Here is a 16,765-nt window from a genome sequence, read left to right on the forward strand (position 1 = left end):
CCTGCAGACACCCACACCCGCCGCGCCGCGTGCAGAGCCGTGCACATTGCCCAGGGATGCGGGCACAAAGCTAGACGGTTCGCCTGCTGGAATCCCAGGGTCCGGGGCGTCCGCTGGGTGCCCTGCGACCCTCACCAGCACCCCCACCCCCTCACCTGGGCCGGGCGGCCCTGACAGCTCCCTCCGTGCCCCGTTGCCACGGGAACGGCATCTTCCAGCGACAGAGCAGCTGGCACGGCGCCTTTTCTTTTCATTCTATTTGGGGCTTATGTTTGCTTTCATTTCCTGGGCTCCCAGCCCCCCGTTCCCTGTGGCTCATCCGGTGGACAAAGCCATTTGGGATGAACGTGGAGACCACAGACCCCAGCCCTCCCCGCCGGGGACGGTGGCCAGCTCCCGGTGCGCCCAGCGAGGCCCGGCCCTGGGGGGAGCAGGAGGGCGGGCGGAGAACCCCCGGGCGTGTGTCTCAGAGGAGCGCAGCCTGTTCGGGGGGCGCTGGGAGGCTGCCTGCGACCCTCCCTCGGCTGCTGCTCCCACCGCCTGGAGGCCCCGCGGGGTGGTCTCGCGTGGGGGCCCACGTAGGGCAGGACTTCAGGCTCGTCGGCCTTCCGGGTGGGGACGGGGCTGCCGCCCTGGTTCCATGCGTCCTCCCGGAGAGGCTCAGCACCACCCAGCGGCTCGATGGGGCTGCCAGGGGTGCCCGTGTGTCCCCGTGGGCCAGGGACACCGAAACGACTCCGGTGGACCCCTCCGGACAACACGTCTGTGTTGGGGCGCGCACGCGGTGTATCCTTGGCCGTCAGAGTTCACTTCTGCGTAAAGCGAAGCAAAGGGCTGTTTGTGGGGGTCACGGAAGGGCCGCCGGGCTCCTGCACCAGGCTCCAGGGTGGCCGGCGTGGCTGTGGGTTAGGCTTGAGCCCAGGCCGCCGGGTTTCTTTCTCCCAAATGTATCAGCAACGTTCGGGATTTTTACCCCACTCTGGTTTTGACTGAAGAAGAGTCACATTTCCCCGTCTCTCACCTACGTGGGATGCTGCGAAAACCGTCTGCTGAGAATATCGCCTCTGCAAGCAGTTAGGGCACCGGGAAGTCTTCGCTTTGGATCATGGCATTGTGAGCTCTAAAAATGTACTTTCTGGGCGGCAAGGAAGGGCCCCCCAGTCCTCGGCGGAGCCCGGGCGCCTCGGCTCAGCCCACGCGGCCAGGTGGGCGCCCGCGGGTCACGCGTCGCCGCTGGGCTCGCCGGGTGGGCCTCTCCCCGTGCGCTCTAAAATTGGGTGCGTCCTCCACGTGGGCTGTTCGACTTATGACCCCAAAGGTGAGAAGGGGAGTCCTAGCCCCTGGGACCTTTGGAAACAGGGTCATCACAGGGCATCGTTACTTCAGATGTGGCCAACCTGCGGGGGCGTGGGCCCGCATCCAAGAGGACTGGTGTCCTTTAAAGGCGGACGTTGGGCACCTTCAACGGGGTGAGGCTTCACGGGGAGCGGGCCGCGTGAAGCGGGGGCTGTAGTCGTGCAGGGGCCGCCGGGAGCCCCAGGGCCTGCCGACAACCTCCAGAAGCTTCAGAGCGAGGCTGGGATGATAGATCCTCCCTGGAGCCGTCGGGGGAGCGTGGCCTTGTGGATAGCGTGGCCTCTGACCTCTGGCCATCAGAACCGAAACGGAACACGTTGGTGGTGGTTCAGGCGTCCGGAACGTGGTGCTGTTGGGGCGGTGGCGGGATACCGGTACGACCTGGACCAAGCGAGTTCTCTCCGCCTGTGGCCCGAGCGGTGGCAGCAGGGACGGCACACGCCCCCTTCCACGGGGGAGCCGCAGGGAGCCTGGTACGCCGCCGGGTGGGGACCGGCCAGGGCAGGGCCTGCGACTCACCCCCTGCCCCCCGCTGCTCTGGGGGTGTGGCAGGACTTGGCCATCTGAGGAGGGACCAAAGGCCACTTTCTAAAAATGCCTCCCGCAGGTGCTCCGTGGGCTCTGTGGGCGCAGCACATTTCTGACAGAGGTGATGCCCACAGAGGCAGGAGGGGACCTCGGGGCACCATCCCGCCCCAGAGACACCCCCTCGGCCCGTTGTGCAGACGGGGGAACTGAGGCCTGTGCACGGAGCCTTTTGTCTCAGGCTGAAGACAAGCGCCAGTTGGAGCCCCTGCCCCGAAGCTGCCGAGGAGGCCGGTCACGCTGGCGGGGCTGGAGGCCCATCCTCTGCCCAGCGGTCTGCCCACGCCGGGCCCCGGGGAAGAGGGCGGCTCCCGGGCACGGGGCCACAGGCCCTCAGAGCAGCGGCCACAGGCAGCCCCCGGCCACGGGCTCGGGCTAAGCACCGGGCCTGGCTCACTGGCTCCTCGTACTCGAGCATGGGGACTGGCCACAGGAGGGAGGCGCCCGGGGGTGCCTCTGTGACCACAGCCTGACCTCCTTGCCAGCCGCCTGCCCCAGCCAACCCCAGGGCTCTTCCCTGGTCCTGCGAGCGACTCTGCCTCCAGCCCCTAAAGAGCCTCTCACTCGGGATGTCCGGGGTGAACTACTCACTCCCAGTTTTCTGCGAGTTTTCACAGACCCCTTCACCCCGATGTCCTCAAGTCAAATGGGATGAGACATCCCCAGATCCACGTCAGGTGCCAAGTGGATGTGACATAAACGTGGTGCGGTCCCTGTAAGGCCCTACTAATCAGGCTGCCCTCCGAGCCCAGCGGGGGCAGCTCCACAGCTCCCCCCTCACCCCCTGCAGGTGCAGCCAGCCTCCCCCCCCACCCCGAGCTGCTTGCCCTCAACGCTTTAAGTCAGGGAATGGTCTCACTGGCAGGTGAGCTTTCAGAGACCACCGGCAGGGTGTGCGCAGGGCTCTTCCTAGGTTCCTGGTCCCCAGCAAACCCCGCTGAGGCCCGGCTGGGCCCTCAGTGGTGCCTGGCGGTGCCCCATCCTGGGAGGGAGGAGGCCACGTTGTCCCGTGGGTCCTCCTGGGTGGGTAGCGGTGGGTTGGGGGTGGGGTGGGAATCCGGCCAGCAGCAGGTGTCAGCCCCTCCCCCTGCAAGCGCTGGATGCACGTGCTCCTCCCTCATCCTTTCCGCCGTCAACCCGAATGCGTGCTGTGACCACCGTTCCGGTGGAGGGGCCTGCTCGTACAAGCACTTGCTTTTGGGGGGGAGGGGGACACATAACGAAGCCCCCCGTGTTCTTCCCTGATTTCAGCTCCTCTGGGGAGCACCCCTCGTTCTGCACAGTAAGTGATCTCGGCATCGAGATGGCCAGAGGCCTGTGGCATCTCTCCTGTGACCTGCTGCTCCGTGCTGTGGGGACGTCCACACAGGAGCTCGGCCTCCGGACACCACAAGCCAAAGCCCTTTCCCTCTTATGGGGCCCCTTCTTTACGCATCGATGCCAACTTCTCTCAAGCTGGATAAGGTGATCCTAACACTTCGATCTGTGGGAGGATTGTTCCCCCGTGACATGAAGCCATCCTCCTCGCCTCTACCTGCCGGACACTCCCTCTTATGCTAGGAAGGCCGTGTCGTTGACAAGCACATCCCAGCCCGGGGCCAGGCTGCCTCCGTGCCGTGCTCCCCCCAGCCAGGGCTGGGTCCCAAAACAGAGCCCAGAGCCCCCTCCCGGGACCCGTGTCCGGGGAGCTCTTCCCAGGCCCGGCCTTACCTGCTGCTTCTGGCCGCCAGCTCCTCTCGCATCTTCTTGATGTCACTCTTGCATTTCTCAATCTCCACCACTTTCAGGCCTTCCACTGGGACAAAGAGAAACAAGGGGGTTACCATGGAAACACGCAGAAGCCCTCTCCAGGCTGGTCACCGGGGGCGGCCCTGCGAGAAAACCTGGCTCTGGCTCCGGCCACGGTGCCCGCTGCGGAGGGCTGCTCGCGGCTCAGGGATGAGGGCCCCGGCATGTCCTGGGCCTGGACACAGCGCCGCACCCCTCCGTGCGGTTTCTGCAGGGCCGAGCCCCTGCTTCCCTCCCCACACTGCTGAGGCTTCCTGTACCCACTTCCCGCTCTCTCTCTCCAGGCCCCTAAGCACCGGCGGAGGACAGAGGACAAAGAAATCTCTTATCCCAGGAAGAAAAGGAGGAAATGTGGCCGCCGTGTGTTAAAACACGACGAGAAGCTCAATGGGCAAAACCCCAGCCTTGCTGGCAACGACGAACTCACGTTAATATAAACCCTTCAAAATGTTAAGGTCCCGCTGGAGCACCTAACCAGGAGAAGCTGTGGACTTCGGGGAGACGCGAACTGGCCAGGTCAACGGGGAGCAGAGCCCGGGCTTGCTCACCTTCCTGCAGCCCCAGACACTACTGTTGACCAAAAAACGCACCGGAGCTCATGCCTCCCAGCGAGTGTTCACCTTCAAGGCGTTCACTCTGGCAGGTGCACACGGAGCCTGAGAAATAGGGCCACGAAGCAAGTGGCTTTGGAAAAGCTTTTAGGTTAGAGTCGGGTTTTTGTTGTTGTTGTTGTTGTTGTTGATGCTCCGGAACCACACCTCAATTTTTATGCAAAAAGATGCTACCCACGATGCTCCTCTATTCCCCTTTCCCTCAAGCGTGGCCTGAATACCTAAAAATACAACGTGAACGCTTGCTTCTCGAGGAAAAACAGTCCCCTCCCATGGCAAGTGTCGGGAGAGAGGAACACCCGGCAGGTGCCTGCCCGAACCCTGAGCCCCCAGGGCAGTTCTGTAAGCGTCTCCAGGGGCAGGGCCCAGGCAGGGACAGGGCTCCGTGAAGAGACTGCTTCTTTCTGCCCAAAGTGATGGGAATCTGGAGGGTCTGATAGTTCTGATGTGGTCCTGGCGACTCGCTTCTGGGCCCCCGCGGGGGATGTTGTGCAGGGGCCCCTCCACCAGGACACGGGACCAGAGCGTGGGGCCGTCGGTGCAAGGGGCTGGGACCAGCCAGGTGCAGCAGCGCAGGGAATCTGATGTCGGGGACGTCGCTCCCTCACCAAGAGCCCACAGCATCCTTTGGGGGCGACGCGCTCTCCGCGCTTCCTTGCCTCGCAGACCCCATTAGGAGGCGGCTGGAAGCCACGGGTCCTCCTCCGAGAAGAGCGCAGCGGCTCGCACCCCGTCTGGTTTGCGTCTGGACCTCCCGGGCCACACCGCAGGCGGCTGTCGGCCGCGGGGACGCTGTCCTCTGTCCTCAGCGCGGGGCAGGGGCCGCGTCCCTGGGAAGGAGCTCGGCCTTGTTGACACGGAAACGGCAGAAACGTCCGGAAAGCGGGCGGCTCTGGAGGAGTCCGGATACGTGGGATAGACTTTGATCCCCAAAGCCAAGAGACACGCAGCGTAGAGTCCAAACAGGGTGGCCGCGTCCTGGCGGCCGAAGTCCACGGTTGCCTTTACTGCGTTTTAAACATCGTTTCTCCCGAATACATCTGATCGTTGTAGACGATGGAGGAGACACAGAACGCCTCAAAGAAGAACGTTTTAACATTTATCTGTGGTCCCAGCGGCCCAGAGAACAACCCATTTATTCCGTACATACCGGTGTGGATCTTTCCAGGTGTTTCTCTCCCACCGCCCCGCCCTCCATGCACGCCAAACAGCCGTCTGTCCATCCGGGGTTTTAAAAAGACAAAATGGGGATCCTGCTGCTTGCTGGGTTTCCTCAGTGGCTTTTTTACCGTTATCAGGACCTTAAGGACATGCCCCGGGTTAGCAGCCGCCTCCTGGCTCACGGCTTGCGGTGGGGGCGTCATGTTCGATTATTCGATATTGGTTCACGTAGGTCAGATTTCCAGGCCGTCTACTGGGGTTGACGTTCAAAGTAGGCCTTTTGGGCGACACAGTACAATATCGCTAGTTCGAATCCCAGGGATTCAGGGTCTATGAGGACTCCGCTTCTGAAGAGCCTGGTTGCCAAGGAAATTGATAGCGAGTAACAAGACGCAAAGTTGCGCATTAATCAGTGGAGAGAAAAGCAGGTCACAGGATTAGAGGCGGGCCTGGGGCGGGGGAGCCCGGGGGCAGGAGCCAGAGCATCGCACACCGTGGCCGCCGCTCCCGTCCTGTCCAGGCCGCCTCTGGAAGGTTCCACGGCTCGCCTTTGGCCCGCGCCAGCCCCGCTCTGCCCCCCGTCCCCCAGGAGGGAGAGGGTCCGGCCCAAGAGCGGGGGCCCACCCCGGGGAAGTCCTGCATAGACCCCGGCAATGGCCCCGAGTGAGGCTGAGTGTCGGGTCCCTACCATCCACCCGCAAGCTTTAAACAGGTGGGCACAGAGCGGAACCCCGAACTAGAGCGCTGGAGGGCTGCTGGAGACCACCCACGAGGAGCACCCCCCGCGAGCCCGGGGGGTCCCCTCCAGGACTTCAGGAGTCGTGGGGGCGCGGGAGGGCTCTGCAAGTCACCCCGAAGGAGAACCTCTGGGATGATTCTCGAGGAGGGGCGCCGGCTCTGGGGAAGGGGCCTCAGGGGGTGGAGGCCACAGCGCAGCCAGGGAGGCCGCTCTGCCCTCGTCCTGCCCACCGGCTCGCAGGGCTCTCCCGAGAGGCCGCCTCAGCCGCCAAGACCCCCCTTCAGCGGCGGAGCTAAGGAAGTTGGTTCAAGTCCCGCATGGCTAGTGCACAACCTCAACACTTCCTCCAAGGGCTTCGGCAAAGCATGTGCATAAACCACACGTCCCGAGCGGCACAGAGGAAAGCTTGGGTTTCGGCCTCGAGTCTCCCGGATTGTTTGTGTGTCCTGGCATTGAACCCTGCCCCGCCGGCCAGCTGTCCCGGCCTTTCGGTTCTGGTCCAGGCCTGGGCGCGGGAGCAGGGTGCCTGGCGCCGCAGCCACATCCCACAAACAAGAGAGGGAGTCCCTCCCCCCAACCTGGGGTTTCATCTCCAGCTGGGAGGCGGCTGAGGACCTGGGTGTCCCGTGCCCATGACATCATTTCTAACCTAAGCAGGACCTCAGACTCCCTTTAATGAAGGAAAACGGCTTACGTAAGAAGGAAGGAAAGCTTCTAAAGTGAATTAAGAGAAATTCAGATGCTTATATCTGATTCAGAAGAATTAGGTTTAAAAAAAAAAAAAAAAAAGAAGAATTAGGTTTGAGAAGGTTAAAAAAACAAAACAAAACAAACAACCCAGGAGATTCCACTCAAAACTAGTCAACCCAGGGTAATGTGGGGTACAGACGGCCAGGTTAGCCGCGCCTCCTGGAACTCAAGGACACGTACAACAGCTCACGTATGCCAGCTAAAGCAAGGGTGCGCGCCTATGTGCATGTGTCACTGTGCTTACACCCGCATGCCCGGGAGGTGTGCACGTGTGTGTGTGCCTGCCTCTACATCTGCATGTATGTGTTTACACGTGTGCAAGCAGCTGCATGCCCATGTCCCTGCATGTTCACACACGCGCTTACGTGTGCGAGCATGAGAGTGTAATGTGTGTGCATGCATGTGAGCATGCGTGTGAGAGTCCAGGCCTCTGGACTTCACTCCCCCATCTGAGGTCCCTGCTGTGTCCTGGACATTCACACGTTCGGGGTTAAGGAACTGCAGTGTTGGGGCAGTTTTTTGGAGCTCGAGCCACTGGGGCTCGGCTCAGGTGAGGCAGCCTGCCCCTCTGTGCTGTGGCGCAGGGGCCTTGGAGACTGGGGAGGGGCGTCTGGAAGCCTGGTGGATGGCCGAGAGCCTGTCGGAATCATGCACAAGTCCTGGTGGGTGTGGTCCCGCGAGGACGGGGCAGCCAGGAGGTGGGGATGCGGGCTGTGGGACGCCCCACCGATCCCATTCCTGCTGTGCCTGGGTGTCCGGTGCCAGAGGCCAGCACAGTTAGTAACAAGCTGATCCCAGCGGAGGCGGCCGAACCTGCGCCCCGGGGGAGGGGCCTAATGCACTCTCCAGGCGACCTGTGATGTGCACGTGGGCGTGCAGGGAGATGCCGTCCCTCCGAGGAGCGAGCGAGCTCGGGAGGATTCGGGGCGGGCCCTGGCAGGGGAGAAGGTCACGGGCGCCTGGCCCTGCCGTCCTCCGTGCACACACCGCCCGAAGGCAAAATCAAAACCCTCCTGCGCTGAGCAGCGTCTCGGTGGCCGGATGCTGGGAGCCTCGCCAGCTGAGGTCCACACAGCATTCGGGAGGAGTTTCGAAAATTCATTAATGGCCTCTTGGACTCTCCTGTTTGCAAGAGGCCGCAGGAGCCGGGGCTGGCTTCTGGGGGAGAAGCGGGGTGGGGAGAGGCCGGCGCGCTGGGCCAGCGGCCACCTGCCGCCTCCGGGTGCGTCTGGGCGTCTCTGCGCTTCTGTAACGGAGATGGGGAATCAGCAGCAAATGCCCTTTGTGTCCTTTCGCCGAACCCCTTCCCACGGCGTCTGGACAATCCCCGACTTGATGGGGCTCGGTGGGAAGCTGAGCTTGCTTCTACTGCAAACATGCTCTATGGTGGGTTGACTTGTGTCCCCAAAAGGATATGCTCACATCCCGACCCCCAGAACCCGTGAGTGTGACCTTACTTAGAGCAAGGTTCCTGTGGATACAACAGATTATGGCTCTCCGGATGAGACGGTCCTTCCAGGAGACAGGCAGAGGGGTCCGGAGACATGGAGACACGAGGAGGGGCCGTGTGAGGATGGGGTGGTCCAAGGGATGTGGCCACAAGCCAAGGATGCTGAGCCACCGGCAGCTGGAAGATGCAGGAGCAGATGCTCCCTCAGAGCCTCCAGAAGGACCTGCCCCCCACCCCCCTGTGCCCCAACCTCCTGGTCTGGGACTTCTGGCCTCTAGTGCTGTGAGACAATCCTCTTCTGTTACTTTATACCCCTTCAGTTTGTGGTACTCCGTCACGACGGCCACGGGCAACTACTGCCCTCCCCTGCAGCCAGGGTGTGGGTACATGGTCTTGCTCCATCCAGACTTTGGGTCTGTGGCCAGTTGAAGTGGAGCAGCCCGATGTCCACAGCATGGGGGCTGGGGGGCCCGAGCACAGAGCTCTGGGTGCTGGGGAGACAGCAGGCACCTGGGGCTCAGGTACAGTATCTTCAAGGCGTCAGCTTTCCATGGGATTTGGGACCTTGCTCCTGCTGCATAGCCAGTGAGCAAGCCCTGCTCCTGAGACCTCCCAGCCCCCTGGGGGCTCCCCAAAATCCCTTAGGAAGAAGCTCCTTGTCTGCTGAATGCAGCCACAGCCGCCACGTGTGGGCCTCCTACCCTGCCCTCCCAGGCGCCTGGGGTCCTGCACAGCTGGAGCGGTGCCACCCGGACCTCGAGTGCTGGTCCCAGTCTTTACTTTTCCAATTTGCTGGATGAGCTTGAGCAGGTCACTTAATCTCTTTCTGGCTTCTTCATCATCACTGGGGAAAATCAATCGGTTTTGAAGACGGAATACCAAATGGGTTTTCTAAATGTCAGCCTACTGAGAAGTAGGACTATGTAAGTCATGCTTCCAGTTATTAAGGTGAATGGGGTTTTTGCATGATCCTGAAAATTCTTCTTGAAAAAAAAAAATCCAGGCAATTCGTACAAGATATGGGAGGTGACATTCAGTACGTCCTGTGAATACGAATCAGCCAGGAGGCGTCTGGGGATGCCACGGCTCTGCTGGCCTCGGGTTTGAATTTCGTCTCATCATCCCTGAGCTTAATAAATTCGCTGCCCTTTGCCTTGGCATTGACAAAGATGTGTGAGTCCGGTGGGGAATCACGAGGCGTGAGAATTCGAGCGTTGCTCCTTATTTTACGGACGAGGACACAGAGGGTGAGACACTAAGGCTGTCCCCCTCCCAGTTTTAGCTGTTTGGCCCCTGAGTCAAGATCCGAACTGACTCTCCCGGCCTTGCTGGAAGTTTTTCCAGTTGCCTTGGCGGAGACTGGGAACGAGCTGATGATTCGGCAGGCGTATTCCGAAACCAATCGTGAAGACACCGAGTGCCTGCGATTGCCTCGTTTATGGGAAAAGAAACACGAAGATGTTCAGCACGAGTTCCTTTCCCAAGGGGGCTGGTCGCTCCTGCACCCAAGGCTTCCACGTGCTCCTACCGAGCAGGTGCGGTGGCCCGAGCCGTGGCGGTCTCCTGACCTGTCACCTGTCACCAAGCGACTCACAGTAAAACAGATGCTCTCTGTTGGCGCCTCCGTCAGCATCCAAGGTCATTTCCAAGCATTTCACAAAGAGAAGACATTCACGCTTCCCTCTAGCCTCCCCTCGCTCCCCTCGCCACCCACCACCAGGCAAAGCGGTTCATTTAAACAGGAGTTAAAAGACAAGCGAGAAGGAAATGGAAAACTCACTCACATTCGACTCGCTTCTCTAGCACGGCCAGGTGATTTGCGACTTCAGCTTTCAGTTCGTTGATTTTAAATGCTCTGGGCATGGGAAAAAAAGTCAAGTCGTGACTCTTAAAATTCTCAAGGTGCAGTGGGCTTGGCAAACCTCTGCGACATCCCTGCCCTGGGCGAGGCCTCCCGGTGGGCTCACCCCCCGCACCCCAGCCTACGTGGGCTCACCCCTGTGGGGGGCACAGACGCCAGGGGTTGCCTTTAAGGAGCTCACGGCCTCCAATGATCTCCAGGGTCTATTTTCCATAGAAGGCACAGCAGCACCATGCTGGCGGGTGTGTTTACCTCCCCACCCCTGGGCGCTGAGCACCTGCTCTCGGCGGCTGCCCCGGGGCCTCCGCTCACCGCAGGGACGGCCCAGTCCCGGCACCCTGCCCTGTTGGGCACAGACCCTGCAGGGGCCCCAGTGTGCCCTCTCCGGGCTCTAGTCCCTTCACTGCGGCCACTCCTGGGCTTTAAGGGTGGGTCACCCATCTGCCCCGGGGCAGTGAGATGCCACAGTACAATTCATTACTTTGGAACTGGCAGGATAACTCGTAACAGCAAGAAGCCCCACGTCTACACAGGATCTCCACGGCAATACTTCTTCTAAAGCCCATTGAAAAAATGGTGTCAATTCTCATAGATTGAATCTGAGTCCCAGAAGAGTGAGTGGAGAAAAAAATCTGGGTGATACAAGCTCCCTTGCTAAAAAGTGCCCAGTCGCCGTGTAGAAGGTGAGTGCTTCCCGGACCCCGTCCGAACTGGCTTAGTTACTGAAGCCATGAAAAGACTCCACCTGGAAGGCCGCTCCTCCAGGTGAGTGATGTGCCAAGCCTGCCACCCAACACAGCCTCCCAGCAAGGGCCCACCATGGCCACGCACAGAGATGCACCCCTCCTGGGACTATGTGTCTAGAAGATTCTGTACCTTGAGAACTGCTCTGCCACCTGGGTCAGCACGCTCTGGATTAATTCTTCTTTCTCTATAAACCAAAAAAAGAAAGACAGATGCAGTAGGGGAAAAGTCTGTGGATCACCGTGGCCCGAATCGGAATGTTGTGGGCAGGTGGCACCCACGGGGCAGCAGGGAGCGGCCCGGGTTACCTGGAGGGACGCTCTGGCCCACCGTCAGCACGCCAAGGCCTCGCCAGGGCCCGGAGCTTCCTGTCCGCCTTCAGAGGCTCTTTCCCTCCTGGCCTGCTCCCACCAACCCGTCTCTCAGTGGTCTCTCGGCAGAGTGACCCAACTCTGGTCCTCCCGTAGTCTGCACCAGCCATAAAAAGCAGGCAGGACTGGGTCTCTAAATACGGGAAGTTTTCACTTAGTGCCCTGCTCTATTTTATGGGGGTAATTACTAGGACAAGGTGAGTTCAAGGCATATTTCACATGTAAAACACAATGTTCTCATGGCAGGTCCTGGAGAGAGGAAGCAGGCTGGGGTGAGCCCGTTTGTCTCTTTGTGGCCTGGCACGTCAACCTGGGCTGGGTAGTGGCTTCACAAGGTTCAGGTCCCAGGCTGAATATAACCTGCCAGTTTTCCTGTTTTCTGACTGGGCCTGGTGCCAGAGGCCTCATAGGAAGGTACAGACGCTCACGGCACTGTTCTTTACAGCACTCCCTGCTCCTGGGAAGGGAGAGAGCTTGCTCTGGCTCCAGGTGGCTGTTAGTTCACACCCCAAAACCTGGAGAATCTACACAGGACCTACTCCTGAGTCACGTAATCTCTGCTGGCTGTGTGCCTAGCCCTCTGTGAAAACTCAAACAAATGAAAACCAAACCAAACCAAACCTGCCCAAACAAACAAGAAATCTCAGTTATCCAGTTTGGCGATAGGGCTCAAGGGCAAAAAAAAAAAAAAAAAATGTTCCCACGTTCTGATCTAGTGCCTCAAATTCTAGGAAGGAACGAGTGCATGCACATAGAAGATGTTGGTCAGGGTGTTATTTAACCTGGTGAAAGCTGCAACAGCCTAAGTGACCTTAAATAAATGATTGTGTATTTGGCCTGTGGAAATATATTCTGCAATCAGAAAAAAAATATATATTTTAAAATTTTTATTTATTTAGGATAGTCACACAGAGAGAGAGTGAGAGAGAGAGAGAGAGGCAGAGACATAGGCAAAGGGAGAAGCAGGCTCCATGCACCGGGAGCCCGACGTGGGATTCGATCCCGGGTCTCCGGGGTTGTGACCTGGGCCAAAGGCAGGCGCTAAACTGCTGTGCCACCCAGGGATACCCCCACCTTTTTTTTTAGAAATAATATTTTAGAAAATATTTATGTCTTTTGTTAAACTAAAAAAAAAAGAGATTGTAAAACCGTAATAACAGCATGATCTCATTTATGAAGACATTGGGAAGATGCACTCCAAAATAATGACAGTAATTATTTTTTGGTCGTAAGATCATATACACATTTTTTAGTTTCTCTACATCTAACACATTTTCATAATGAACATATGTTAATTTCATGAAACATATTTAAAAACCAATCCATCTAAATTAGCTTCTGGAGACCTCTCATCCTTTCACTTGCCAAATGGACCAGTGATGACTCAACGTCCTCTCTGGCTTTAGCATCTGAGGACTGGGTGAGAAGAAGGAAAATGATGGCTCCTGAAACTATAAGAGTAAATCTATCACAGAGCCTGTTGTGGAGCTGCTGGCTGATCCAATCCAAGGCCCTGTCCTTCAAGGGGACCTGCACCCATACCAGAGAAGAGAAACAGTGACTCCACTGACAAGAGCCACCAGTGAGAAAGTTTCACCGTCCTCCTTGATGAACTCAGCAGGATTTTAGATCACTTATTCTGAATCTCAGGAGAAATAATGTATCACATAACCTTTGAGATCTAATGATCTTAAAGACTTGGCATACGTTGAGAAGTCCATCAAACAATCAACAGACCACTCTCCCTAACAACAGCAGAACACATATTCTTTTCAGATGCCTAGGAAGCATAGACCAAGACAGAGATATCCTGGACCACACAGAAAACCTCAACAAATTTAAAAGAAAACCATGCAGAGTATGGTTTCGGACCATAAGAGAATCCAATTGGAAATCAGTAACAGATCATAGGAGAATCTTGGAAATTAAACAATACACCTCTGAGTAATTCATGGGTCAAAGAGGAAGTTTCAAAATAAATAAAAATGGACATTGAACTGAATGAAAATGAAAATAGAATACACCCAAACTTAGCTGTGAGACATAGCTAATGCAGTGCTGAGAGGGACATTTATAGCAGTGAATGCCTACATTAGAAGGGAGGAGAAACTCAACTCCATAATCTAAGAGCCTAGAAGAAGAAGAGCAAAGTAAATCCACAAAAAGAGCAAAAGAAGGGGAGGAAGTAATAAAACCAGAAATAAGTAAGAAAGAAAACAGTAAAACAATGCAGAAAATCAATGAAGCCAAAAGCTGGTTATTTAAAAATATTTATAAATTGATAAATCTCTAGCAAGATTGGCAAAAATACCACAGGGAGAAGACACAGATTTGCAATATTTGGAATGAAGGGGGGATAGGACTACAAACACCGAAGGATAATAAGGGTCACTGCACACAATTTTACACACATAAATTTGAAATCTTGGGGAAAAATAGAGCAATTTCTGGAAAAGCATGAACTACCACATTCACCCAATAAGAAGTAGGTAATTTTTAAAAAATATTTTATTTATTTATTTGTTAGAGACATAGAGAGAGAGAGAGGCAGAGACACAGGCAGAGGGAGAAGCAGGCTCCCTGTGGGGAGCCCGTTGTGGGACTCGATCCCTGGACCCCAGGATCATGACCTGAGCCAAAGGCAGATGCTCAATCACTAAGCCACCCAGGAGTCCCTGAAATAGGTAATTTGAACAGCCTAAAACTATTAGGGAAATCGAATTTGTCATTTTAAAGCTCCCCCCAAAGAAATTTCCAGGTACAGATGGTTTCACTGTACCATTTGGAGAATTCCACCAAATTCCACTAATTTAAAGTAGAATTAACACATTTCTAAACAATTCCTTCCAGAAAATAGAAGAGGAGGGAGCACTTTCCAATTCATTTTATAAAGCCAGTATTAACTTGATACCAAATCCAGACAAAGATGATAAAAAAAGGACAGATCTTTATTCCTCATGAATGCAGATGCAAAAATCCTTAACACAATATTAGAATTCAGCAAAATATAAAAATGATTATACATCAAGATTAAGTGGGGTTAATTTGAAGGATTCGAGGCTGGCTCGATATTTGAAAATCAAGGAATGTAATCTACTCTATTAACAGCTAAAGAAAAAAACACAATCATATCAATTCATTAAAATATTTGAAAAAATATTTAACATCTGTTCATTTGGTAAACTCTCAGAAAAGCAAGAATAGAGGAGAACTTCTTCAAGTAGATAAAGAACATCTACCAAAAACCTGCAGCTCACATTATACTTCATAGTGAAAGACTAAATGCATCTTGCCTAAACTGTGATGAGGCAGGGATGTCTGCTCTCACTATTCTCTTTAAACATTGTTGTAGAAGTTCTAGCCAGTGCAACAAGGCAAGAAAAAGAAAGCAAGAAAAAAAAAAAAAGAAAAAAAGAAAAGAAAGCAGATCATAAAGGAAGAAATAAAATGGTCCCTGTGTATCAATGACATTATTGTCTACATAAAAAATTCCAAGGCACTTACAGAAAACTCTCCTAGAACCAATAAAAGAGTTTAGCAGGCCACAGGATACAGGGCACATATACAAAATTGATTATATTTACATATACTAGCAATGACCAGATACTGAAATTAAAATTACAATACCCTGTACAAACACTAAAAAAAAAAAAAAACCCTCAAAACTAAGATATAAATACAACAGAACATAACAGAACTACAAAACACTGATGGAAGAAAAAAAAGCTGGAAATAAAAAGACATACCATGTTCATGGTTTGGGAGACTTCACATAGTAAAGATGTCAATTCTCCCCAAAGTGATATATGGTTTTAACATAATTCCTAGTAAAACTCCAGCAGGATTCTCATGAAAACAGATACAATTATTCTAGCGTTTATATGGAAATGCAAAGGAATTAGAATAGTTAAAACAATTAAAAAAAATAAGATAAAGGGGGTTGAATCAGTCTATCTGATTTTAAGACCTTTTATAGGCAGGCGATACCAAAGATTTGAGTTCAGACCACTTTAATGAATTCGAATATCACAAAAAACTGAGTCAAAATGAATTGTTTGGTCTCCCAGTGTATATAAAAGTTATGTTTATACTACACTGCAGGGCATTAAGTGTACAGTAACATAATGTCTAAAAAATGTACATACTCTAATTTAAAAAGATACTTTATTTCTAAGAAATGCTAAGAATTGCTAAGAAATGCTAAGAAATGCTAAGAAATGCTTTGAGCTCTCAATGAGTCCTGATCTTTTTGCTGGTGGAGAGTCCTGCCTCCATACTGATAGCTATGGACAAATCAGGCTGTGGATGTTGAAGGCTGGGGTGGTTGGCAATTTCTTAAAATCCACAGTGAAGTCAGCAACATCCACGGGCTCCTCCTTTCATGAAGGATTTCTCTGTAGCATACAATGCACTTCGGCACCATTTTGCGCACAAGTAGAACTTCTTTCAAAACTGGAGTCAACCCTCTCAAATCCTGCCTCTGCTTTCTCAACGAAGTTTACGTCATATTCTAAATCCTTTGTTGCCATTGCAACGATCTTCACAGCATCTTTACCGAGAGTAGATGTCATCTCAAGAAACCACTTTGTTTGCTCATTCATAAGAAGCAACTCCTCATCTGTTAAAATGTTATGAGATTGCAGCCATTCAAATATAATAATAATGAAAAAGTTTGGGCTATTCCAAGAATTACCAAAGTGTGACACAGAGGCGGGCAGTAAGCAAAGGCTGTTGGGAAAATAGTGCCAACAGATTTGCTTGGTGCAGGTTTAGCACAAACCTTCAATTGGTGAAAAAAAACCCCAATATCTGCAAAGCCCAATACACCATGGTAGGCTTGTACACAGCTACAGTATTGAGGCCTGTGTGATGTGACTGGAGGGGTAGACACGGGTCTCAAGGAACAGAACAGAGAACCGGAATGGTATCCATACATATATGCCCAGCTGATTTCGGCCAGCGCGTTAAGGTAACTCAACGCAGGAGTCTTTTCAGTAAATATGGGCCAAATACTCCTGGCAGGACAATGAAACTTGACCTAAACCTCACAACTCATGTGAAAATTAATGCCAAATGGACCATGGATGTAAAATACAAAACTATAAAGCTTTTAGGAGAAAAAAATAGGAGAAAATCTCCAGGTTCTTGGGCTAAGCAGAGTTCCTAGGCTTGACATCATGAATACAAGTCATAAGAGGGAAAATGGATAAACCGAATTCCATGGGAAGTAAAGCTCTTGCTCTGAGAAAGGCCAGCGAGAGGATAGGAGGATGAGCTATGGACTTGCAAGCAGATCCTCGCAAACTGCATCCGACAACTTGAATATAGGGCATGAAAAGAGCTGTCAAA

General features: G+C 54.1%; 1 protein-coding gene across 9 annotated transcripts in view; it reads right to left on the minus strand.

Moving 5' to 3' along the window:
- PDE9A (phosphodiesterase 9A) overlaps positions 1 to 16,765 on the minus strand; it is an 86,523-nt gene that overhangs the window by 18,503 nt on the left and 51,255 nt on the right. For 7 of the 9 annotated variants that reach the window (XM_041735031.1, XM_041735029.1, XM_041735030.1 and 4 more), the window contains 3 exons: positions 11,178 to 11,232; positions 10,225 to 10,295; positions 3,652 to 3,736 (listed from right to left, as the gene is read on the minus strand). In XM_041735031.1, the coding sequence (XP_041590965.1) occupies positions 3,652 to 3,736; positions 10,225 to 10,295; positions 11,178 to 11,232 (211 nt within the window). Of the gene's footprint in view, positions 1 to 3,651; positions 3,737 to 3,824; positions 3,844 to 10,224; positions 10,296 to 11,177; positions 11,233 to 11,353; positions 12,310 to 16,765 lie in introns of those variants that run through there. The other 2 variants (XM_041735034.1, XM_041735035.1) reach the window with 2 other exon arrangements.

This window comes from Vulpes lagopus, chromosome 20 (assembly GCF_018345385.1).
Source record: "Vulpes lagopus strain Blue_001 chromosome 20, ASM1834538v1, whole genome shotgun sequence".
In the NCBI taxonomy this organism is placed as follows: domain Eukaryota; kingdom Metazoa; phylum Chordata; class Mammalia; order Carnivora; family Canidae; genus Vulpes; species Vulpes lagopus.